At 39.5% G+C, this 27,986-nt stretch overlaps 1 protein-coding gene across 1 annotated transcript in view; it reads left to right on the top strand.

Moving 5' to 3' along the window:
* LOC124166916 (lachesin-like) overlaps positions 1-27,653 on the top strand; it is a 481,621-nt gene extending 453,968 nt beyond the window's left edge. The window contains exons 7-10 of the mRNA XM_046544630.1: positions 5,812-5,960; positions 23,415-23,477; positions 24,070-24,126; positions 25,473-27,653. Of these exons, the coding sequence (XP_046400586.1) occupies positions 5,812-5,960; positions 23,415-23,477; positions 24,070-24,126; positions 25,473-25,783 (580 nt within the window). The 3' untranslated portion in view covers positions 25,784-27,653. The remainder of the gene's footprint in view (positions 1-5,811; positions 5,961-23,414; positions 23,478-24,069; positions 24,127-25,472) is intronic.
* The last annotated feature ends 333 nt before the right edge of the window (positions 27,654-27,986 follow it).

Raw genomic sequence — 27,986 nt, 5'->3', positions numbered from 1 at the left:
ACAAGAAGAGCAAACGGAACGGAGTGTGGGGAATGCCCAATTTCCATTTGTTTCCATGGAGAGGTGGGCATATAGTCGCTGCAGATTAGGACATGGCTCTCGCGCGGAATAAAAAAAAAACAATCAGTCGTCCGCCAGAGTCACGACCGAACAACTGGTTTCGGCATTGTATGTACAGGGGAGGACAACAACAACTGGAACAGGCGACCCAGAAGGACGCGGTGATAAACAGCAGCGTTGTGATTGCAAGGGAGAGGGGGGGAGGAGAGGGTGGGGTGGTGCGGGGCGCAGATATTCTTTCGCGGCCAAACATGCCGAAACCTCACTCGCACGCAATCCGGACTTCATCTTTTAACCAAATAAATTCCACCGGTCACCCCGCCCACCACCTTTGTCCCTCTAGGAGGAACTAATCGAACCAGCCCCGCCGTGTTTTCAATGAATGTAGCGAGCGGAATGCGCTTCGCGGATGAGTTTAGGCGGATGCGCAGTCGATGGACTTGGCACTATCGGCCAGGGGCGCAGCTAGGAATTAAGGCTTGGGGGGGGGGGGGGGGTTTCGGTGCAATAAACACCGGGGTGTGTGGGGTATGGTATACCCACCAGGATAAGAGGTAGGTACGAGAATTATAAATTGCGGAATTTTATAGATAAATGGTTCAAAATGGTGAGTTTTACGGCTTTCTGAGGGATATTTATTTTATTAATCCTTACAATATTCTGTTACTAATGTCAATCAAATTAAGTAAAATGGGTTACACTTAAAAATTTCTCTGAGCTCTGGGGGGGGGGGAGGTTATCCCCCAAAACTCCCCCTCGCTGCGCCACTAATACTCTTATTCTGCTGGAATCATAATGTACGGACGGCAATAATGAAAACCACTTGAATAGAAGAGAAACAGAAACTATTCGAACGCACTCCAATAGTCAAAGACATTACGAAAAAGTGATAATCACCAAAATGGGATCGAAATTTTCAATTTTTGATTTCGAATCGTCATCAGAGCAACGCATTCATGTAATTTTTTAATCCATTCCCACAAAACTTCATGATTGGCTATGATTGCATCTAAACGTGCTCCTGATTCGACTTCAATTTATGGCGCTGATTGCGCTCAGCGCTGAACTCAGCGCTGTTGGTAAATATCGGTTTCATAAGGCAAATTTGAGATAAGAAAATAATATAAATAGGGAAATAAGTCCATGAACGGAATGTTGTGAAGTTTCAATTTCTAATGCCCAAAATGTGATTTTTGAAAAAAATGAGGTTAGTCATGAGGCTATAAAATGGCTTATCAGGGGACCCAAATATTACAATTGTTACAATTGCAGAAATAATTACTTCACGTAACAAAATTTGCAGATTAATAAGGCTTAAACACTACAAATCTTGTAAAGGAGAGTGCCTGTAATCGTAATTCAGAATATATGGCTTAATAATTTCCGCTTAGCAGTCCACACAACGAATTATTAGCGTGGAAGCCACAAAATGGCTTCTTGTTAATATAAAGCATTTTTATACATGGGAATATACAATTAATAGTAGTCCTTGATAATGTTACTCTGTAACAAAACCGTGGCCGGTGTCAATAAATTACTATGAGGAAATAGCAAAGTTGTCGATCCTTCTATTCCATGGGCATATGTTATTACTGCGAAAAAATGTGAAATTTCATCATTGAAGGACAACTCCCCGAGTCCTATAAAAATCGGCATCATAAGTAATGCCCACTAGAGATCATAGGATTTTCAATACTCATTGAAAGAGCGAAACATTCCACTTCATTCCCAAGAAGCTAATCAAGCAGCTGGGTCGAAGTTGACTATGGCGTACACGAACGGGTTAACTAGGGGTCGGGGTTGAGGCCCTGCATGACTGCGATAGGATTATTCGAAGCCAGTCCCAATCCACCGGACAGTTAGATCGTCGAGAGCAACGTTTGGGCGTGTGCGTTGAGGGACCGAGATAAGGGCTGTATTTGTGGAGGGGGACATCTCGCACGGGTGACGGCCGTCGCGTTTCTTTTGTTCCTCGGGTTTCACCAACGATCAGCGGTGTTTTTGGGCTGGAGGTCACGCCATGGTTTAATAGAGGCACTCCGGGATAACTGGGCGCTCGGTCAACACACGTTTCGGTGCTGTGGACAACTGTCAATTGTTTTTCCAGCGTGACGTCACCCCTCTCGGCGCGCCACCAGTGGCGTTGTTTCCGGGTCATTGAGTCCGCAGCTCGCCGGTTTTGGCGGGAACTCGGTGGGGACAGGGGAGGGGGGGGGGAGAGTTGCAAATTACGAGACCGTGCTAAAGGATTTGCGTATTCGCAATAGGTGCTACGGAAGAGACCGCGATGCGAGATCACGCGGAGGCAAGTTTCAACGGACGCGTGAAATCGAACAATTGCGTTCATTTTTGCAGCTGCAAATTTTTTAAAAGATGCTTGCTTTATATTCTTAAGCTTTCTCTACTAAATACTCTCAGTAAAAATTGGAGAACTATTATTTCTCAAATCAAAGATAATGTCTACTTTATGTCACGTTTACCCATTAAAACGGATCCGCCATTTTGCGATATTATACCTCATCGATATCAACCAAAGTATTTAAAAATAATTGAAAACGTAGATAAAGTACCATGTTACCGGAATATAATGTTTTTTGCTTCATCCTTCAAAAACTCCACCAGTAGCTTAACTTCTAAGTTTATCGAAGAAGAAGGAGATCGGGCGTGTATATGGAAATTTTGTTGTGCTTGGTCCTCTGTATCTTAGCAACGGATGGGGTCTATGAAAAATGACTTTTTGTTTCATAATCATCAATTATTTTTGAGCATATTTGTCAAGTTTCAAGTTTCTACCTCAAAAAAAACTCTATTTTGGACCTTTGTCCGGCTTTTTCCGATTTCGGACCACTGTGGGACGGTCGCTTTTGAAAAGCGCAAAAGACCAACGGTTGATTTTCAATCGATGATAAGCTTTAAAAGCGTGAATGTAGCGAATCGGGATATGAGGTCATTTCCGGTGGTTTTAATAATTTTAAAGCTGTGCATTTAAATGCCGTCCCGATCTGAAAGCCGAAAGTCGTAATACAAATTTATGGAAATTTAAATTAAAACTTTTTTCCTCGCACACATAAATATATGAACTAAATTTCTTGCTCCGAAGGTATTTTGTTTTCGGAAAATTATATTAGACACTGTCGATCACACCAGATATACATGACATCATCCAAATCTAGTTGATGAAAAATATTTTGGCTACGTATTTGCATACCCAATACAGGATATACTCTAAGGAAAAGGTAAACAAGGAAAAGTATGTTTTATGGCTTAAACTGAAAATGTACCGAAGAATTCTGTCCATATCGAACATTTTTTATCCGAAAAAGTATTAAATCCATAAATAATGAATGAAGGTCAACATAAATGAATCGTGAGTCTTGCACGAGGGTTGTCCGTAAAATAAGTTTCCCTTCGAGTTGCAGTCGATGATACGAGGAGTGCGGTGACACGGCCGTGTAGCTTGGATCCGTCCCTTGAAGTCGCCGTCAGAGCAAATTGTCCGCAAAAATCAGCATTGGCTCGGCAACCTTTAAAGACAGAGCTTACACTCGCTTCTTCCGCCAGGTGCGAATCACGCTGTGTGATTTGATTTTTTGGGCTAAAAGCGCAAAATCCACGGAGAAAAAAAATATCATTCGCCTTGACCAGGACTAGAGCCAGGATCCCCCGATATCCCGTCGAGTGCTTTAGCCAGTTAAGAGGACACTACCAGACAAGGTGTTGCTGGATTGCTGAGCATATGATGCCGCAAGCAGTCCAAATCGTGTGCACAGCGCCACAGAAGGAGAGCAAGACCCGGCCTTGAGGAACACACAGAAGTGTTCCCTCTGGACTAGTTTAGATATACCGGGACTAGCCACGGTGATAACTTTACGGGAGTCTCCTGCAATGCACAAATTGTGCGAAAAATCCACAGAGGAATCCAATTTTCGCACAAAGGGAGGAATATTTTTAAAAGGTAACTAGGTAACAATAATAAGATAAACAAATCATAATTTGCGCCTGGAGATGATGATAATTCATTGAAACCCGGGTCGCGCTCTGATAAAAAATAAATGGTATAAGTATTTGTATGATGTCCAGGAAAACTTATATGTACTCTATTTTACGTCCAAGTTTATACTATATTAGTCGTCAACCGATCGGTACATTTCTAAAATATTTCTAGCTTGATGGAATGTATTTTATTTCGCGTCAAATATATCCTTCGGAGTCAGAATTTTTATCAAAGCAAGTGGCAACGCCTCTCTAATAAATGCCTTGCAGATTCAACACGAGGATAAAGTATGCCACAATTCTCTTTTCAGTGCCATAATTAGTCAAAGTTAAAGGGTGATTAGGGAGGAGTACATACGAATACACACTTCGTATATGGAGGCGCCGCTAAGCGACAGGTGCCGAGTGGAACTCCTGAGTCACTCATAGCCAACCTTTGCTGCCCATTACTCGCTTTCTATTAGTCCTCCTCACCCAATATTTCAGTCAATAAAACAGCCATAGAAGAATGCTTGGGTTACCCGTTGATTTCGTAAATGGTTCGGTGCTATGAACCACTTCAAAGGGATTTCGTAAATGGATTCCTAAACAGCCAAGAGTTGGTGGTGGCGACATATTCAGTGGGAGAAATTGGAGTTTTCAACCCAAGGAAGTGTGAAAATATTTCCAAGAATTAAAGAAACGTCATGAGAAAACTAAACTGTTAAATGATAACTAAAAGGTTGAAAATTCGTTTTCTAAGTATGTAAGTGACTCAGTCCTCAGACGCAGGGAAACGTTTTCAATTAAGTATATGGATTGAGGTGAGGGTTGAGATAGTATAAAAAAATTTTACTCAATTAAAATTAAAATTGTCATTCAAAACGATAAAATTATTACAACCATTGGTTTTCGCCACTGACATCCGCCGAAACCTGCGAAAAAAAACCCTTGCGTCGCGCCTAAGAAGTTGAAAAACACTTTCAAACACGGCTCGGCAGGGTAAAATATTGTGCGATCGATCGGATTTTGCCGGTGGCGTGTTTTCAAATGCAACTTTACCAAAAAATTCATCCTAGAATATAAATTCAAAAATAAATTTTAAAACCACCATCATAAGCCAATTTGCTCACTGATTTATTGCCAAATTATATTTTCTGGAGAACATATATCATTCCATATATAAATTATTATCCATTAAAGCAATTGGAAACAGCAGTTGTGATTGAATGGTTACGGTAGGAAATTAAAAAAAAATAAGGAAAATATAAAAAACTTATTGAACAAATTGTGACCAATAACACTTTGCCAATCATATTATTTTTCCACATCTTTATTTCGACTTTTTTAAGGCGGTAAGTGATTTTTAAATGTGAATTCTTGGTTACTTGAACAACAAATTAAACAGGCCTACAATTTCATAAAAAAGCGGCAAAAATTACTCTAAAAAATGGTTATTTAGATGTGTAGCCTCAATTAAACGCTAAAGACTAGACTGAATCGAAAGTGTTCAGAATAAGATTCGTCGTCATCATTAGGGAGAACTCACTGACTGAATTTTAGAATTATTATTCTGAAAGGAATTCTACAATACTTAGAAAGCCTAAGTTAGAAACACCTGTCTAAATGCTACGAATGCAAGTCAGCTATTTTCTATTAAAAATATATTCATTAAGACATCCTCTTCTTTCAAAAGTACATAAAAATAATGGCAGAGATATCACCATTTATGTAAGAAAAGTAATCATAAAGTAATCGTCATCAAAACTTTTATTTCAGACGGAAACATATAATTCAAGAGGAGAAGACTTCCTACAAGGTTCATCTGAGGCTGACCATTAGGAGCTTTAACAAACGAGATATTGGAACCTACACCTGCGTCTCCACCAACTCGCTCGGAAGGGCAGATGGCACTGTGAGGCTATATGGTATGTACCTACTGTTCTCTTAGCTTGGTGGTAACAGCCGGACATAATTTCACAAACCATATCCATTTAATCGAAGAGCAATAGCACTTCGGAGATTGATTTTTTCCTGTTTTAAAAGCTTTTCAAATTCACCGTAAGTGAAAACCGCTGCGAAATACCTGACTCTAGATCCCAGAAAGGGTGTAATTGCTTCAAAACCATAATATATCCAGAAGTCAATGACCTAAGCAGTGATCTAAAGCTAAGTACTTTATTAGAAAAAGAATAAAAAAATATCAAAAAATCTTGAACTTATTAATATTTCTTACGACGGCTTTTTGAAAATTACATTACGTTTCAATTTCCTTGGCATGATAACGACTTAATTTGCTACAAAACACAATTATTTTTTAATAAAGTGTATGTCACTATGGCTCTTTATTGTTATGCATATAAAATTTTGTTTGATACTTCATGATAAATGCAATAAGTGGTTAATAGCTGCAAATCTTTACCACAAGTAGTTGTACATTTTGCACAATTACACTTTAAAATGACCACTATGAGCTATTAAAGCGGTATCGTTTAATGATGATTGGCCAGCGATAACTGCCACACACTGCATCGTCCAAAAGAGAGCATCAAAATAATTTTTGAAATGCAATTTTGATCTAAGAGTGATAATAAAATCCCTGAGTACTTACACAGCCAATGGTTGCTCTACAATTCCTGACGAGGTAGGGATGCATGAAGAGTCATTATTTGAAAAGGTAGTTGAGCACAATTACCTCATTGTTTTTAAATCAAGAAAGACCTCATTTTCGTCCATTCTCATGCATAAACAAGTCTACCGCAAGGAAACAAAAAGTAAACCTATTACAACATGAAGAGTATTTTGAAAAAGAAAGCCAATGACGATCTCCTATCGGCTGTTTGGTGGTAAAGCGAATCGTAGCTGAAGTTCCACAATGCATAAAAATACATTTCCAAACTTTATCAACTTATATTACATTTCAGAAGCGTTGTATGTATGCCAAAATTAAATTCAGTTCCAAACATTGTTATTTGGAGTATATAGTTAAGCAGATATCACGCCGTTTCTCATTCCGACGCTGGAAAAGAAACGTGAAATTTAAACTGTCGAGGTTAAAAATACAAATAATTGATATGTTTTCCAAGTACTTGTGAATTCTGAAATTAAAATAATATAGTCAAGTTTCTATGTTTACTGTTTTTTATGTAGGCAGCTGATAAATAGAATAAATGGGCTAATTCTTGGATGCCAATTTTGTTTTCATCAAAAGCGGTATTATAAACAACAGAAGCTAAGAGGTCTCGGGTAGTACATGGACAGGGTATGCACATAAAAAAACACATCTCCCTCCTAAATGGTGGACGAATTATTGGAGAAAAAGTTTTGCTGCTTAGACGGAATAATACAGAGAAAATCATGTAATCGTCAATAAAATATGTAAATATAACATCCAGTCCAGCCACCATATTAATTTAAAAATTAAAAATGAACTATTGCCACGCGTTTTATAATTTCTTAATTAAAATTATCACGTTTGTTTTAATTTAATTTTCCTCTGATAAATAGAGGCTAAATTTTACTCTCCGATCATGCATGTAGCTCAACAAATACCGCCCGTGGTGAAAATTAAAGTCTCCCATTTTAAGATTGTGGTCCAAACAGGAACGGAAAAAATGCCTTATTAATGCTTCTCTTTTTCCCTAGTTGTGAATCATATACTCGAGGAAATGCTTTGTGGCTTGCGACATAGCTGACATTACGCTTTCACTTAACTTCCAACTAGATATGGAAAATAAATCCTGTAATTTATCAGTTGTTCTCCGCTATAATAATTGGTTATTAGTAATTACATATATCCTAGATAACGCTGTTTAGTTAGTTACCACTTGAATCAGTGTTCATCGCCAGTCTTTCAATTCCTTCTTTGAAATTAAAGAAGGTAACGTGCAAAACGTCTTGTTCCTATTTTTAACGCTATATTTTTCGCTTCCACATCCACTTCTTCCGAAATTCTGCACTTGGCCAGACACACAAGTTACAGCTGAGGACAAAACAGCGCAAAATTATAACCCCACAAAACCTCAAATTAAAAATAGTCCTTTCGTGGCGTCCGTATTAAGGCTGCAAAAAAAGGGAAGAGTAATTTCCCGAATTTCGTGAAGAAAGTCACGAAAAGCACGGCTCCTCAACGCTTCCGCTACGGTGTAGGGACTTCTGGATTCTGATGTAACGGCTCGGAAGACGTACGCCATCGGTGGCTTCCTGACTCATTCTCAATTCTGCCCACGGCCGGCGTGGATTCGGAAAGGACTGAGGAGGAAAACAAAAAAGAAGCGAGGCAGAGGGGATAAGCGTGGCATTGGAATGCGCTGGCGATGAGAGGGGGGGGGGGACTGCAGCTTGCAGACGCGTAAAACAGAAGAATGGGAACAGAAAGGATATGCGCTAGGCCCAAGATGGCGCCAGGGGGTTTGCAGTCGCATGGGAATCACGTAAACAAGGATTAATACCGAGGTAATGCCACAAAAAGAACTCCAATTAAATCCATAAAACATTCGCAAACGATCTCCGAGGCGGGAGATATAAAGCCAGTAGCCGGCATCTGATTTAACAAATAAGTTCGTGGGAAAATACTGAACCGGATTTTCTAGAAGAAACAGCAGCCTCATAGACGGAGATAGCTAGGACTAAATGGAGCGAATGAATAAAATCCATTCATTTACCAAATTAAGAAAGTAATAAAATATACTCTCGAATATTTGCCGTTAAGATGAGACGGGTTTCCTCCACGCCAGATAATGTTATTGAACACTGGATATATTTTTTCAAAACATATATTCAATTCTATAGTTTTTAAAAAATTTCAGTAGAATTTGCTGAAAAATAATGTAAAAATAAATGTTGCTAGGTAGACTTTATTCAAGGAATCAACGAGGTGCCTATTAGTTTCTATGTTTATCTCTTATCATCTAACTATTTCATAACATCATTTTCTCCTTATTTCCCTACCATTCACATTGCTGACAGCTTGGTGGCTCGATGAAGTTCGTACTTCCTAGTCCATATTTGGAATATGCAGCTATTTCCTAATTGAGATCATTCCGGAATACTGAAAAAATCACTTGTTTATGTGCGCGGAAACACAAAGACGTTTGCAATCGTGCGAGAGAGATAGGAGGGGTTCGTCAGCACGGGCACTATTTACTCCGATGCAACTATCTACATCTACATAATACCCTGCGAGCCACCTCTAGGGTGCTTGTCAGGGGGTGACAAATCACCAACATGCAGTATGCAATAGGGCCGCCATATGCACACCGCACGGTCATAGAAATATTACGCATACTAGCAAAATATACATGCTTATTCATAAAAAAACTTGCTGGTGGTTAGTAATTCCTAGAGCAAATACATGCAAGGTTAGAACTATAAAAAAACATGCAATGAGTGATCCTAGCGAGCGACGCCATTAATCCTATCAATTGAGACAACGTTGCTATCCTTAATAGTACGAGGGAAGAATGACATTTTAAATCTCTCTGTTTTGCAGCCTATTTCTTTTCTTTTATTCTCATGATCACGTCTACTATAGTACGATGGTAAACGAAGGATGTGATTCAAGTCGTCTGAGAAAATATCTTCTTCGAATTTTCTAAGTAAGCTAAGCCTATACTTCGATCTATGCTCCTGTAAAGATAAAGTCGTGTATAGATATAGTCAGTCGTGTCCTCTCGTCGACAGCTGGACAAGGGGCGAATAAGACTTGGGATCTTGACTGACGCTTAGGGTTTCCGGACTGCGAAAGTGGTCCTCTCGGAGGGAAAGTATCGGCGAGAAATGAAAGATACGGAGTGTATTTTGAGACAGCGGGTTGTTGAGCAAGAGTAATCTCCTCCCTCGGTTACTCCGGGTGTATCGTAGAGCTTCCCTTCCACGGACCTGTGGGCCCCGGCTCTTGGCGAAAATGATATCGAGTGAATGATGCGTGCAGTTTTTAAGGCATCACGGCATCCCCCTCCGTGCGTTCTAGATTACTCGTGGACAGGGGCGAGGCTAAGAATTAAGGCTTGGGAGGGGGGGGTTTAGGCGCAAGTAATACTTAGGAGTGGGGGGTGTTGCATACCCTCCAGGGTAAGCAGGAGTTGCGGGGCCCTCCTCCAGAAAAAATTTAAGAATAATGGTTCAAAATGGCGAGTTTTACGGCTTTCTGAGGGATATTTGATTAATCCTGACGCTATACTATAAGTAATACTGATCCAATTAAGTAAAATGGATTAAACTTAAACATTTCTCTGAGGTCTGGGGGGGTTTTATCCCCCCCCCTCGCTGCGCCACTGCTCGTGGAGACGGTTTTACGCAGTTCGTCCGCTGCAATTTAGGTTTGACTGTCTCTGTATTGCAGCCGCCCCTCCAATGCTGATGGGATTATCTGTAGCACTTTGATGTGTATCACCATCAACATTCTCCGTCGTACACCTAGGTCTCCTTCCCCTTCTCCGATTATTATTTGATACCTCATCACCCTCCCTGTGGCGTTTCACCCAGTAGTAAACAGTACTCTTATTGATGTTCATTCTTCGTGATATTTCCGCTGATATTAAGCCTGTCTCTAGTAGCCGACTACTTTTCCCCCTCACCTGGTGACAACGGCATCTCAAATAGAGATAGTAGTACATCCCTCTCCATCTAATGAAAAACACGTTCTGACAATGAGCTTGTCAGTCCCTCCAACAAAGCTAAAACTTCCTCAGAATCAAATTTATTAAATTCGAAATCTCAGCAGCACTTCGATGTATTATATGTCAGCATCAACATTTCCGGTTGTACACATAGGTCCTAATCGGTCACTTCTCAGGTGGAGGTTTTCTCCGATTTTTCAATGCCTTATTACCCTCCCTGTAACGTTTCTCCGAGTGCTACAAGGTACTTCAATTTTTATTCATCCTTTGCTACGTTTCTGCTACTGTTTAGCCTGCCTCCAACAGGCTGACTACTTTTCTCCCTTTCGCCTGCTGACAAAGACATCTCAAATATAGATAGGAGCATATACTTCTCGGTACAAAGAAAAACGCATTCTGGCCAAGTGCTATTCAGTCCTTCTGGAAAAGCTAAAACTTCTTCAAAGTCAACTGCATTCAAATAAGTGGCCCTTAGAATATGCTCGTTGACTGTCTTGTTTATCTCAAGATAAAGCTTGCATTGGCTCGTAGTGGTTTATGCCGTTTCGTTGAGACATGCCAAGGAAAATTCAAAGGTACGGTTCCAATGTGCGCACTTGATGCCGTCGAATTCGCCTCTATTTTACGGAATTCATCGCGAATCATGCCCTGGGCTGAGGGAGACTCAGTGGTCGGTCGCGTATTTGGACGACGACGAAAGGCGAAGAAGGTCTTGTTTAAATTTCCCACTCAGACCAAAGAATAACAACCCACTGAAAAGGAAACGCATTTTCCCGCGGAGCGATAGCGGCAGCACACCCTTTGATGGAACACTTTTTTCCCCCATAGTACGCCTATTTGAACTATCTTCACAACTAATTACTTCAAGGAGTACGGTGTAGTAATAACGACGTAGGAGTGAAATACAATTGCCGTCAAATTTCAGCAAGAAGAGCGATGAAAAAATCGGTCGGTGCCCAGAAAACAGAGCGAGTTCTTTCGTCGGTCCAGAAGCAAGGTGGGTCGACTCAAAGAGCACGTAGCACTTAACGCATCGGGTTGCAGAGAAAACAGTGCCCGTGATCTCACACCATTCCGATTTCCTTCCCATAAGCACCCACCCTCCCACCCTTCCCTTAACTCCGCCTTATCCGCGCGCATTCCTCCGCAAACCTTCGCTTCCTTAGAATCGAATTTGGGAAAAAAGAAGGAGCGGCAGCCGCGCAGCAATATATACTTCCTTCTCCCACGGAAGACGATTGCTGAGGGGTCGCTCTCCTGGAAAACGCTCTAAAGGCCGACTCCGCCCGGAATGCAAATCCCAACTTTTCGTGGAGTCGGATAGGTTTTCAGTGCCGCCCTCCTCCTCCTTCTCCTTGGGGAAATCCCTCACCTCAGCCGAAGGCCTCTTCGGGCGTATTCTTTAAGCAAAGGTTACCTAGGCGACGGAGGGGTTTTCTCCTTCCACCGGCCAGGAAATGTGACTAAGTGTCGCTCCGATTCAGGCTGCTGGCCACGTAGAAAATCAATTTCGCCTTCGACAGTTTTTTTAGAGAATCGGAAACAAGTAGAAAGAATCAATCCCAAGCAAGGGTGAGATTTATAGAAGGAAGGAGTATCGAGCCCGGCAACTGTGGTTCTGGATGAAGAAGTGGCTAAGAATAGTTATGGTGGGCAATACAAAGCATTTAATACTAACCAGTATCACTAATAAAGGGGAAAAGTTATGGCATTGATCACTCCATGCTTGAACTTTTTATTTGAAAGGAGTAGTTTGGGCGTTTACTACCAAAGTGAATTCATGAAAATTGGATAAAAGTGATTCGCATTTCAAATACTGGACATAAAATAGTTTGAACATAAATTTAAAAATAAAATCGCACAAACAGATAATAACATCGGATTTTAAACTTATAACATTTAGGGCGGAAAATAACTTCACGGTGCAAAATACAAATCAATTTTCAACAAACCTTTTATAGCTTGATAGACATAGCACCACTAAATTTATGACTGCAAATGACATGACTGGTTCCAAAACTACACCACACAATAATTAATTACTCGACCAATCCCATATTCCGACTCGGTGGATAGATGCCCCTAGGCAATTTGTACCAAAGCATAAAAGTTTGGGTGAATTGAGTACACCAATCAGTATCAATTTGAAAGAGAAATGCCATATTTTTTATGTTACGACTGAATCCTTTCATAATATCTAGTTCTAGGCAATTACAATAAAAATAATATCCAACGCGCCCTTTCAATTTTAACGGTTCGAGAGTTTAGGGAATAGGATTTAGGATTCCATGATTAAAGCACAAATGGTAATATCCACACTATTTTATTTATCACTTAACCGACCATGGTTTCGACCCTTGGTGTCATTTTTAAGGTCGAAACCATGGTCGGTTAAGTTATAAATAAAATAGTGTGGATATTACCATTTGTACTTTAATCATGGATATGTCATTATTTCACAAAATTAAGTTAAACGATTTTATTGGATTTATGAAGTTTCTTTCCAAACGAAAAATGCTTGATTTTTTTCTTTCAACGGTCATTAACCAGTATATCCCTACGTTCGACGCCACAGTCTCATCACCAGCTGTTCCTATCCAATATCCACCAACCGTGAATATTACAGGGAAAAAAGCCACAGCCTACGGTCAAGAATGTATCAGAAGGTCTTGATCACTCTTTCCCCATCCTGCTTTATCCGCCGTAAGGACGCCACGATATCTTGGGTTCGGCGAGGCTCTCATACGTCAGGTGCGTAACACTTGAAGCGAATGGAGTAATGATATTCTCCGACCGACAAAAAATTGAATGAGTGAGCTTTGAGGATTTGGAAGATTTGATATTCCTCCCCCCCTGAATACTCTCGACCGGCGAAGAGCGCCACCTTTCCACCATCGACTCACATCCTCGGAAATGGCTCACACTTGGCTCACACAACGCTATCTCTTTCCCACCGCATTCTCGACCTCCGCACACTCAGGATAAAAAAAGAACTTATCCTTCACCGCTGGCAATGGCGTCGTCTTCCACCCACACACCCATTCTCTCCATTGCCTTAGTTTTCCATTTTTCTGGCCGTAAATCATACTAGCACCTTTCCGCCGCGGCATTTTCTTAGTGAGGCATATGTGTTATGATATATACATATATACGTATTATAACAATCTTGAGCGACTGCCTTTTCTCACTTGGTATCCTTGCAGGCGCAATAGAGCCAGAAGAGGAGGCAAGAGGTATGGGAAGGGAAAGTGCGCCAGAGGGCGCCCTTGTGGCATAATCTCACTTTTATCCCCGTTTCCCCTTCTTTGATCAGCGCCCACACGTCATCGCGGGAGCCATAACCCCGCTCAGCGCGTTCCTTTTCCTGAATAATAAAATGTATCTCCCCGTGACTTATGCGGCACATGACCTGAGGAAAATATACGTCCATATCTTGCCACCTTAATAAATATGCATATATATATATTCCTTTGTGAGACTAAAGATAAAGGTGGGTGGTGAAAAACTTGAAAATGTTGAGCAGTTCAACTATTTAGGCAGTACGTTAGAGGAAAACGGATACAGTATTAAGGATATTAGGAAGAGAATTGCATTCGAAAAGGAGGCTTTCATTAACAGGAAGGAGCTTCTGAGAGGTTCGCTATGTAAGGATTTAAAGAAAAGGTTAGTGAAGAGTCTGATCTGGAATGTTGCGCTTTACGGTGCAGAAACGTGGACACTTAGGAAGGAGGACGAGAGAAGACGGTGTTCGAGATGTGGGTGTGGCGAAGAATGGAGAAGGTGAAGTGGACACAGAGGAGGAGGAAAGACGAAGTGCTGGATATGGTTAGTGAGGAGAGGCAGCTTTTAGATGAGATACGGAGGAGACAGAAGGTATGGATGGAGCGAGTACTTAGCGGGGATGGGATATTGAAAACAGTGTTAGAGGGAAGAATGTTAGGTAAACGAGGGAGAGGAAGTAAAATAATAGAATTTTTAGATAGATTGAAGGGGATTAGGCCTTACAGTGAGTTGAAGAAGGCAGCGCTGGAAGGAATGTGAGGCTCCCAAATCACTTCTTTAGTACTCCATGGAAACCTACCTTAATCGGTAGAATACTATAATAAATAATATAATCCTTTAAAACTTTACAGGTTAATACTGAGTAAAACGTAGAATAATGAAAATATTAGGCTCAATTTCGATGATAATACTCGTAAGAAATTAGGAAAGAGATGTAGTTTATAAAACAATGGGAAATTTTTCCGTTGTATTTATTTAACTATAGAAAAATGTAATTTTTCAGTCTTTCACAAAGAAAATAAATGAGAAATCAGGATACACAGCATATCTCCATCAGTAACATTGCAGGAAAGCAAAGTTGTATAATTCCTTAGGAAATATTTTCGACTAAATATTGTCATACATTCTAATAAAAGTTATTGATAGGTCATTTATGGCAAGCAAGGACCCAATGCTTGGCTGTATAGCATTCGATAATTATGCTTGTCATAAAAATGCCTTTGCAACCAAACATTTCATCAGTGCAGAGAGGTGTATTTCATTTGATAGGCCATACGTTGGACCGTATCTTACTTCGAGGAAGGAGTGTTTGTCATTTTCACAGTGAATATCATACGGGGGAATGGGTGACTCAGCTCAATTCTATGGGCGCTACAAACCATTTGTATTCTCTGACGCGAGTTAGTGGAAGAAAGAAGAATTTTTCTATTCCTGAGAATGCGAGCACAGAGCCAGCAAATCCTAAAGTCAGAGCATACATGGCTACCCCAGCAGAGCTATTCTGCTAAACGGGGCAATACGTATGGCCGGCCGTAAGTTTCGTATGGCATGGCCCGAAATTACGGACTACACCGATTCCACTCTCGAGGGGCCATATCGTATGGCCCGGCCAAAAGTCTTAACGCCCTTACAGCAGGCTAGTATGAGCATTATAATTGGTAATACAAGTTGGGATCACTTTTATTGAACACTAGTCCTTTTTTGAGAAGGAAGTTTGTTCCAACGTGGAGGAAAAATTAATTCTATCATCCTTAACCGAAATGGACTCTTATCTATATATATAAAAGATAGTCGAAAATCGTGTTAGTTAGAACACTTATAACTCGAGAACGGCAGCACCGATTTTAATGATAGTAGGTTCTTTGGATTCGTCTCAGCCCCGGATAACATATAAGACATTAAAAAGAGGATAATTTCACAAATAAAGGTTCATCTCTTTCTTAGTGATATTTATTTAGGAGTTAGTAACGCAACAACAATTGATAAGTCGGTGAAAACTACAAATTAAATTATTTGTTTTGTTTTTACCAATTTAATAACTGAACTTCGTAGCAATATAACATTTTAATTACTAAATATATTCAAAATATTGAAATTGTATTTAAAAAATTTAATTCGAGCTCATTGAAAGACCAGCTCGAGTTGACTCTTCACTACCGTGTTTGTAAACAAATCTCCAAGCAATAGTTGACAAACGGTAATGTCCGTGTTCCTGTCGAGGAATCGAGAAAACAGAACACTTCGTCGGAATTTTTACAAATTAGTTTCACCGGAAGGTGAGCCCATCAACAAAGTGTTCCAAAATATGATTGATCACCACAAAAATCAAAAATGGTTGATTGAGCGAACAATTTTGACGGCCAAGAACGAAGATGTTGATGACTCAAACTAGGTAAGTCAGGATCAAATAGTTCATACTCTGCATAAATTCAAATCTTTTAACTGTGTAACAAACGAAGACGAAATCACCAATTATCTATTTGAATATTTAAAGTCCTTGGACGTACCTGGCTTACCAAGGCACGATTTACAGCTAAATGTAGGCTCTGTGTTCATGATCTTTCGAAACCTAAACCAACCAAAACTATCCAACAGAATGCGTTTGGTGATTAAAAAAAACTGATAATAAATGTGATTCACGAGACTTTACTCAAATGAAAATCAAAGATGAGGAAGTTCTCATTCCGAAGATTCCATGATCCCAACTTATATACCCTTTTGAGCTTAATCGTATTCAATTTCCAATTCGTGTTGCATTCGTGATAACGATTAACAAATCGCATGGACAGTCTTTCAGTTTTTGTGATTTTTGTGCTCATGTGCTAATGAAAACCCATGATTTTCTCATGGTCAATTAAAAGTGGTATGTTAACAAGTCGGTAAACCATCCGCTTCAAGAGCGCAGCTAGGAATTGAGGATAGAAAGGTTATAGGCGCAGCTAATACTACGGGCCTGTAGGGTATATAAAACTCGCTAAGGTAAGCGAGAGGTGTGGGACATGTGCACTCTAGACATTTTTTAAGATAAATGGTTCAAAATAGTGGGTTTTGCGGCTGTGTGAATAGTTAAATTTGTTTTGTTTGTTACTCATCCGTTCCCTAAATATTAGTAACAAAAGTTTTTATAAAAAAGTTCTCTGAGCTCTTGGGGAGGTTTTAACCCCCAAAAACCCCCCTCGCTGCGTCACTGCTCCGCTTTGCTATATTTATTTAGCGTCATCCGCTTTATCTTGCGCCTGATAACAAAACAAAAACTGTTGTTTATCAGAAGGTGCTTGACGCAAGACATTAAACCCGAATGTGTAGGGCACACCGTGGTGCGTTTACGCATGCAGCACGTTTACGCAGTGCATTTTTTCCAAATAGAGATACTATTACTGGCGCGCCTCAAGTCAATTGATACGAATGCTGCTTCATAGTGGCTTTTCTTACACGATTTTGAGCATCAGTCAAGCGATGGTCTGGCGTTGTGTTAACCTACCCCGTGAACGGGCCAAGCTTACGCAACATACTTGGGCCTAAAAACATTTTTTTACGGTTAATAACACAAATAGCCAACAACTGAATCCGTCTAATTTTTATTTCATTAACTGATTCATTTTTATTGAATTTGTATCCTTATTTTATTATAATAAATTAAACATGAATAAAAACGATACAGCCGCTCTTGATTTATAAATGGTGTAACTAAACTGTAAGTTCATTGATTGTTAGGCGGTACGAAGTTCGCCGGGTCAGCTAGTTAAAGGATAAATCTGGATTTTCTTTAAACACTGATCCGGCGGCAGACTCTGGAGAGCTTTGAAAATAGTGAAGAATGCAAATCACGGACGAGAAGCAGCAGAATAAATTTGTACACGATTTGTACAGTACAGAATTATAATATTCGTCAATTGTATATGTAATGGATAGAGTTAGAACATTACATCCTCTTGTAGTTTTAACCCCTTCCTCTCCTTCCAATGATGTAACCATTGTCTCATGGCTGCAATCATTTGACCCCAAAAGCCTTTGAAATCCAGCCAATGCACGAAATGCAAAGATGAAATTGAAACTTTAACTTTCATTGATTTTATTATCAGAGGCTTATGTTTAGGTAGCTGTATAAAATTATGACATGAATTTGAAATTATTATTTCTTTCCTTGATTTGTGGACGGCATTTGTCCTTCACGCATCGACTTACTGAAGATTGCCTCACTGCCAAAAAAATGTCTTGCCCCATGTTTCTTTTATATCCTCCCTTGTGAACAATAATGCAACGATAATCTTAAAATATAAAACATTTTATAGCGGATTTTTCAAGTTACCTACAGCTTTTCGAAACAAATAAGTCAGAAATCTGCTAGCAAATGTAGCACAGAAATAAAATAAAAGCCCGTTCCTCCGTTCACTTCAACATAGCATCCATTTAAAAAGGTATCTCTAACTTTTTAACTACAAGTGAACTTTCAGTCCATCCACTTTATCTAATTACAAAGTAAGAAATAACTTATTTTGACGCGCGGAAATATTTAATGAAAATATCATCATCGTATGCGAACGGATTATACGTATCCCGTATCCTCTTTTCTTTCCAGATGAAATCGACGTCTTTCTTTTATATCTCTAGCTAATGCTCGCCGAATCCGTATGTGCTCCCTCGCAATATTCATGTATTTCTCGAAATAATCTCAATGTAATCGATGTCACTTCGTAAATTTCTTTGATAACTCATTAGGCGAGCAATGTTATTTCGTATGGCCCGTTTTATGACGGCCTCCTAGGCAGGCCATAGTATTACGGCCTTTAGGCCATAGTGACCGCCCGACTAATGGTCTTTCGCTCATAGCAGAATCGCTCGAAGCCATACGTATGTCTCGAGGTCGTAGTTATGGTCGATTTCGACTTATGGCCCAGCCATACGATTAGTGGAATAACCCTGCAGTCACTGAATGCTGGGGCTAAGCAGAGATTGTGCGAGGGACTCGGTGTGGCCGCTTAGTTGAGAGGCGCTTCTGCCAGGGCGTGGATGTGAGAAACACCAATTGAAATATCATGGAAAAATCTGAGATGAAAAATCTGAACTCGAGCTGTGATACCGTGAATTCGCAGTTTTGTGTTATCAGCCACCAGCCTCAAGCCACATGCTGGAATGTGAAAACGAATGTGGTCCTCGGAGGTCCATAGAAAGGAAGGCTACCCGTTTCGTCAAAAACTGCTACGGGCGTACAAACAGTGTTACCCAGATATTAAGCGAATTAGGCTGGGAGCCGCTGGAGACTCGGAGGCTGCGCGCTAGGCTTAGATTGCTTGAAAAATTGAGAATGGATATCTTTAAGAGCGACACAGAGAACATAATATTAGAGCCACACTATATTTCCAGGTCCGATAGAAGCGATAAATTAAGAGAGATGTTTTGCCGAACGGATAGATATGGGAATTCGTTTTTCCCCCGAGCCATAAAGGACTTTAATAAACGCTAGTCCCAACCTCGTTAGAGCACTTCATTTTTTTTAGCCGTAAACGGCTGGTGTCCTAACACCCCCTGCCACACGCCTTTTAGGCGGCTTGCGGGGTATTATGTAGATGTAGATGTAGAAGTTACGAGAAATATTTACCGAACATATCGTCTAATCTCTGACAACACTGATAATTTGATCGAAAGATTTTTCATCTCCTTCTTCTCTCTGTGCACTTTCATCTTCACACACCTATTTATATTCAATTTTATACTTATATGTATCATATATCTTATTAGGCGAGCAAATTTCAAGCTATGCGTAAAATTAAATGTTTGTCTTTTGAATATTATAAAATTCTAATTAATATATATCAATTCTAAAACATATATTTATCACCACGCCTATTAAATATTTTACATTTGCTAATAATACACCAATATCAGCAGGCATAGTTAAATTTGTAATGCTCAAATTATTTAAAATTGGCATCAACAAAATAAATTTATTCAAGATACTATGTGAATCTTATCAACGGTATCTATAACTAACGCCAAGTAATTAAACCTCACTCGCAATTATATCAATCATTTACCACGAGATTGTAAACTACCTGAACATTCAGCCTTCACGATATGAAGTACACACCATCCTGTAATATACTGTCTGCCAATAGTCGCTTTCTGTCGAAGCCCTATTCCAAGGCCCCGATCCGACTAATTAATCTGCGGACGTCCCCACGTCTGAAATCTAACCGGGGAAAATGAATTTAGAGTTGAGATTCAATGGAGGTTAAAATAGATGATACATTAAACGTGACAACAGTGTAATGCATCCAGCTAATTAATAAGCCACCAAAGAATCCATAAAATAATGTTATTACCTAAATACTGGCAATCTTCCATCTCACGTCGTTCAATCTGCTTAAAAATAATTTCTGTACAGAGAGCTGTAAAAAAAGTCGACGAGGATAACTGCGGAAGTAACAAATGAAACCGTGGCATGAGCAAACAATGAACTCGCGAGTGACTAGCATGATATCGATAGTCTCCGCCTCCGAACCCATGCTTCGCCCTCATTTTTTTAATGCAGCGCTATCGTCCCCAAACAGAGATTCGCTGTCACGAGATAGTCTCGCAGCCCATGCGCCACGCCTCAATAGGGCGCATATCTCTCGCTCCATTGGTCGATTTCCGTATTTTAACGAAGTCTATTACTAGCTTCAAACTTAAGGTATCATCAAAAATTCTCCATATTCAATCCTAGTCAACGTCCACCCTTACCACAAGCATAAAATGTATACCCTCAAGAAAATTTTTAAGGCGATTTGGTAGCGCAAGATATGAGCTTAAGTTGACATGTGTCTATTCTATTTATCATGGAAATTTCATGGAAATCATGGAAATTTCTATAATATAAAAATGCCCCAAAGAGCCAGTTCAAGTCCTATTTCGATCAATGACTGAACTTCAAAGCATAGTATCTCCTCGTAAAAGCCGTTATTATAGAAGTGGGCAGAAACATGAGGACTTTAATGATAAACAGTAGAATGAACTATGTTCTGCTATTTTTCCTCACTCCAAAAAAATAGAAGAACTTGTTTGAATGGTCGAGATGAATTTTCGAAAGGGAATGAATGATTTTACCAGCGGAGAGGGAGCGTAGTTCACAGACTTCCATTCCCGCTACCATCAGGACAAAAGAGCGATTTCCTCATGATGAATAAATTATTTCGAACCACCTCTCACTTCCCACAGCCATATCTGTTTGCTCAATTCCGATTTCTTGCGCATCTGATGACATTGGCATGACCTTTTAAGGACGAAAACACAGCTCTTCGTCTGGAGCTGCCTAAGGTGAAGATTGAACGTCACAAAAGACCCCGAAGATAGAAAGAGAGAGAATTTCAGGCAAAACAATATGAGTAAGTGAAAGATAGACGGAAAATACTATTATAATGACAGACTTTAAGGCATTTCCCTAGGGTACTTAACTATTCAACGTGTTATAAGGTTCTGCAAATTTCAAACGAGGGATTTTGAACTCGATTTGTGTAGCTTGAATGTCACGACGTTTGTAATTCAAATGCCACGTTCAATTACTACCAATGATAACGGTTCGCAATAATACCTACATCACTTACCTGATTCTTCCCAAGATTAAAATTAAGTCACAGCCGCAGAAAGACAAGTCGAGCCTCCTCCATTAGATATACTCTCTCCCAGAAGTTGAAATGCATGCAACGGGACAACGAAAGGCATTTCTTTTGAGCATGAAAAAAAAGGGAAAGATTTTCGACTATAATTGGCCCAGAGAAAATAGGAGCACAATTAGAAAGACAAATGAAGTGATTTTGTTGGACAATCACCTCGTAAAAATAATTGTAATAATGTAGGAAAAGTAAAAGTCCATTAGTACTATTGTTATGTAATAAAAATAGATACTGAAGGAATGTTTTAAGACTGAATACTTTCCTCGTTTAGAAAGTGAGTGAGTAATTAAAAGATTGTGCAGACAACCACCATGTAGAAATAATTTCAAGGAACAAAAGAGAAATAAAAATGGCTTTCATCTCATAAACATTGATATCAAAGGACTTATCGAAGAATACTATACAAAGACTACCACTACTGCATTCACCTCCGAACGGTCACTTTTTGATTTGCATTTTTCACCCTCTTAAAAATCGTTTTCCATAATAGTCTTAACCGTTTGCGATGACAGAGAACGAATAGACCGATGGGTTCATAAACTGTCTTCGGTTTAACATCCATGGTGAATTTTCAGCGTCTTGTGTAGCTTCCCTAGAGATAGAAATCAGCGTGCTATTCTTTTTTGACGTCTCAACTCGTTTGTCTCCTGTAACATCAGGTGTTCCGCAAGGCAGTGTTCTATGACCATATCTATTTACTTAATTGATACATTGAAGACTTCGCTTCCCTAATCCCAACTCGCAAGCTCACATGCTGTTGCGATACGCTGAAGGCTGAAAAATTCTGAAAACCATCCACACTCATCTGACTGCCTCGAACTTAAAACGCTTTAAATACCATTTCACGTAGGTGCTTTACCTGGGAACTAGGGCTAAATGAGCGTAAGTACAATTCCATGTCCGTCAACCAAAAATAAAAATCTCTTAACTTCAACGACACTGAAAACTCAATGCCCCTGAGCCGCCAGTCGTCAGAGAAGGATCTTGCGGTAATAATTGATAATAAATTTAATTTCTCCGAGCACATGCAAACAGTCAAATCTAAATCATTTCCCTTTTAGGCTTGCTATACATTTACTAGGAAATTAAAGTTGCAAAAGCTCTTTGTTGCCATTTTTCAACACATGTCCTTCATGTGATAACCCATTGATCTCCTATTTGAGCGATGTCAGCTGAGCCACATCTTTGTCTTTATATATCTTACTTACTTCTTCTCTAGGTTAGACTTCCTTATTCTCTAGATTAGTCTAAAATATGGAGTCCCTCTCGTACTTAATATGATCACTAACGCCAGTGTGACTTCTCTCTCCATACACAATCTTCCTATTCTACTTCTTAAGAGTGACCTTAAATTTATCTACAATTTCCTTAACTCAATCATAGACTGTCCTGAACTCCTTTCTTTTCTAAATTTCCGCGCACCCTCCCGCCCTACGCGCACCCACTCACAGCCCCAAACATCAGTTCCCAGACTACCACTCATTCAACGCTCACTTTTTCTCCGCCTCCCCTCACTCCTTAATTCTCTTCCTCCGAATATTGATCCCTTTTACCCATCCCCGAACGCCTTCAATATCTTGCCTCTATTTTACCTCTCTGCCATTCAATATCAATACTATCTATACTGCTCCGATTCTCTTTTTATGTACTTGTATTCGTCATTTTCAAGGATTTGATTCTCGTAATATGTTATGTATCTTATTCTCGTTTCAATTCATGTATTTGTTTATCGTTATATATTCGCTTGTTATTGGGCCACTATAAATTGCCAATCCGATTTTTTTTTACATTTCCAATCCATTTATTTACCTTTTCTCCTCTTTTGCAGAGATCAAAATGCCGACAAGAATGCCAATCGTTTCCACAGAAAATCATGTCGTGACTCAATCAGGTGGGTGTTAAACATTCTCTGGGAAATATTGTTCCAAAACTGGGACGAAATCATGATGTAAAAAATTTAAACTTAATTTTAATGAATTTTAAATGTCGAAAAAAGAAAATTACACGGACATGAATGATTTTTCGTATGCATACCAGGTCTTGATATTTACGATTTAATGATATCAATTCTCTAATTACTTTACTACGTGAACTAAATTCAGAGTAAATTGATGAATAATTATATTCTATTAGACAACTGTGGAAAGATGCAAACGGAAGGAAACCTTTGTGGAAGTGGAGGAAGTGCCTACGAGTGATTATTCTAAATGATTCGTAAATATTCACTTGGTGATAAATAAATTGGTTTCATAATGCTTATAATTAGAAATATACATTTAAGGCCAGGCAATATACAAAATAAGTACCCATTTGACTGCAGTAATGACTTACGTGAGTCTTAATTAAACTTAAAGTTTGATGCAAGACTAAGATAAGATGTAATAAAAATTCAATATGCATCTGGCATATTCCTTAGTAATATTCCAAGCCAAGAATAGTATATTAAATTTAATAAGGTTGTAATCGATTCTATGTATTTTCAGGGCTCCATCTTAGCACGCTTGGTACCAAGAGCAAGGACACTGTTTTCACAACACTTGGTAAGAAAACACCTTCCTAATCAATTTACTTCCATTCATTCTGTGAAGTGGTTCTGGCACCTGGTATAAAAATCAGTAAAAATATTTTAAATTTCAATAATATTCTCTAATATTATTTTTTTATTTACAACTATTTCCGCATAAACCTTGGATATGTGCTATTTATTAACTCGTAGAATTTGTTTCATTCTCATCTTGAAATTATTTGATGAAATTATTAAATTCAAGATCCAATGGCAAATGTTGAGAGGGTTATATTCCATACAACGGCATACTAAAACTTTCCAGATGATAGCCTACATTTTAAAAGACTACATCACCACGAAAAGAGAACGGACAAACTGGAATTACGCGTTCTCTTCTTGAAGATTATCTACATTCCATTTTTATACTCTTGGCACAAAATTAATTAACTATCAACATATGGTACAGATTTTTACAAGTATTTCCCATGTTTTTCTACCAATATAATATTTGGATGTAGGAGAGGGTACTCAGGTGATGCAATACCTTCCTTCGTTAACTCAACCCTTGGCAGTGGTGCAGCGAGGGGGGAGAGTTTTGGGGTATAATCCCCCCAGAGCTCAGAGACTTTTTATAATAAAAATATTTTAATGTGACAAATTTTTTAACTTATATGAAGGGGACAAACCTACGTGAGATGACAAACAGACATAATATAATTCACACAGCCGTAAAAATCACCATTTTGAACCATTTATCTTAAATATTTTCAGGGGAAGTTCCCGCACCTCCCGCTTACCCTGACAGGTATTCCATACCCCCACAACCCTCATTGTTAGATGCGACTAAACCCCCCCAGCCCTCTAGTCTTAATTCCTACCTGCACCGCTACCCAAGGGTTTTTCCTGAAATATGAGCATGAACACCGCCAAGTATCATAATGATATAAATACATGGACAGTATTTGGAAATCGTTGTTGCTAACGCTGAAACTGAGAGTATACAGTAAGTTGCTATGCACAAATATTACTCCAGATGTTAAGCGAATTAGCCTGGGAGCCGCTATAGACTCGGAGGTTGCGCGCTAGGCTTAGATTGCTTGAAAAATTGAGAATGGATATCTTTAAGAGCGACACGGAGAATATAATATTAGAGCCGCACTATATTTCCAGGTCCGATAGAAGCGATAAATTAAGAGAGATGTTTTGCCGAACGGATAGATATGGGAATTCGTTTTTCCCCCGAACCACAAAGGACTTTAATGAACGATAGTCCCAACTTCGTCAGAGTACTTCTTTTTTTTAGCTGTAAACGGCTGGTGTCTTTCCACCCCCTGCCACACTAAATTTTCTTCGTATGATAAACTTCCTTTTTTTTTGCAGTGTCGTCGGTGGCACCGGCGTCTACGGTGGAGCCGTGGCCAATGGGTGGAGCGGAGGCGCCGGTCGGGGAGGCGCCGGCGCATCGCAGGCCGTCGGCCGCGGAGACGGCATCGGTGGAGGCGGCGGTGGCCGCGGCCGACGCCAGCGCAAGCGGCCGGGCCGCGTCCGCCGCCTCCGCCGGCCACGCCGCGCGCCCCGCCCGGCAACCCTTCTGCCTCGCGCTCCTCACCCTCCTCGTCGCCCTCCTCCTCAGGCCACAGACACAAACACACCTGCCGCTCTCGCCAGCCAACAGGCCCCCTTACAGGTGACAATCTTCCGCAGTGACGATTCAGCACGCTGTTGTTTTTAGGCCCACCAAAGTTTGTTAGGAAAACCAAAAATGGAATCATCTAAACAGCAATATGATTCGAGTGAAAGAAAACACGTTATCTCAAGGATTCATACCCTAATGCGGATTGGTTTAATACCCAAGAAGATTATCCAGGAATGAAAATGAATTATTATATAAAGACACTTGTCGCATTAATGGACGGATCGAAGTGTGAATAGCGTTGTGCGAAATCGTGTAAAAATCCAATATTAATCAGAGGCTACTAGGACGGAGCCACTGTAAAGACATTAACGCACGCCAAATAAAATATGAGCGTGCCGAGATAAAGTGAATAAAAATATGTGCTTCCGGGTGTGTGATGTGGTGTCTTAACTAGTTTATCCTTAAAAATTCAAGAGAGAATCGGGTTCAAACTGAAAGTAAGAATCATATTTGTGCCGAAAATTTTAGTGCTGCATGTGTGGTTGGATTGCAACTGTTTTTGAAAACCAGCCGCGGAGCTAACGGCAGTGTACTGGATATACTGCCCTTCAAGCCCAGCATGAAAGAACCCAAATGAGATCCGAGTGCCCAAGATCTACGTAGTGTCATAAGGAAAACTTGAACAAAATATGTTATCTCACTCAGAGGAGGAAAAAGAGAAAGTAGGCTGACCATAAAATACAGCTAATGATAAAATGGTGCGAATACAGGAAATAGAATGCTCTTTTCTTTTGTTATTTAACCAGTGAAACTAAGTTAATGAATGGAATTCGCGTGAAAAATAATGAAATGCAGGTGCTGTCTCGGCAAACAATGTTCCTCGACTTAGGTGACCATGGACTACAAAAGTCTAAAATTGGAACTTTACCCTCTACGGTTGGAACAATATCTGGTGCATGAATTCATGGCAATGCTTGAGTAACGATTGCATCGTAGTCCACACGTGTGATGACCGTAATTTTAAATCTTCAGAAATAACTGAATCTAACCGGTAAAAAAATTATGAAGCCTTATAGAATACTTGTTTATATACTGAGCATTACTGCTAAACGCAATAGGCACGGCAATTGAGGCATGTTTAACACCATTCAACAGTATTCAATTTTGTCAGTGCCAACCAATCATATCAAACCAAGGCTAAAAGCAAGAGTAGAACAGGATTTGGAGTAAATTAAAGTAGCTACTTAATATAAATTGCAGTTCGTATAACCCGAGATGGATGACTGTTGGAGATTAATCTATGTTTATTGTTCATTTACTAAATGAGGCGATGATAAGGAAAGGGAAATATTGTTTCGGACAAGTACTTAACTTTTGTTCGACTTTTCTACAAGTATTTAATTATAAAATTCTTGAAACAGACTTGATTAGAGATAAAAAACCAGCTGGGCATTTTGACATTCCTGCATAATAACGCATGGAAGATTATGGGTATGGTTATTTGAGCCCTTTCATTACTATAACACAAGTTCACGTTGTGAAATGGAGACAATACATCTTCTCTGGAACAAATTTGGGCTATTTGTTTTATTAAATATGTAATTTGAAGATCTCTTGCGCATATCTGGTTGAAAAAAATATATCATATCCGAAAAAGCGTGAGTGTCGTAACATGCAATACCAAAAAACATTATTTGTAAGTACTATTGTCTGATAGTACTCCCAGACTATAAGCTATAAGCTAAAAGTAATGTTTGTTTGTAGTGGATAAAAAGTGATGATCGTATATATCGGATCATAACTTCACCACAAAAGGTAAAAGAAATGTATATTAACCTGAATTCAAATTTTTGTTTTATACACCTCAAAATAATCGTCCGACATTACTTCTGTGTATGGCTAATAATAAATGCATTTGAAGAAAATAAAATGCCTTTCAATTCTTAACGATTCGATTCTTAGAGTTTGTTAAAACGATACCATCCACCTCCTCACGCTAAGTTTCTCCACTGAAATTAGAAGTCTTCAAAAGAAAAACTACGTCAACATTTATTTGCTTTTTTGAGGTACAAAATTGCACTAAGTATTTATCTTAGAGTATAAAATGATACTCAGAAAAATGGAAACCAATTATTAGCATCTGAATCGAGTATACTGTAACGGTGAAAGGTTATAACCTTTCACCGTTACAGTATACAGTTCGGGTTATAAGGTGAGGTCATAATTGCTAATTTGGGGCAGTCTGATGGGCACGACTA

The sequence above is a fragment of the Ischnura elegans genome, chromosome 10, assembly GCF_921293095.1.
Source record: "Ischnura elegans chromosome 10, ioIscEleg1.1, whole genome shotgun sequence".
Classification (NCBI taxonomy): domain Eukaryota; kingdom Metazoa; phylum Arthropoda; class Insecta; order Odonata; family Coenagrionidae; genus Ischnura; species Ischnura elegans.
Note: the sequence above shows the minus strand (reverse complement) of the source record. Positions and strands in the feature narration are given on the sequence as shown.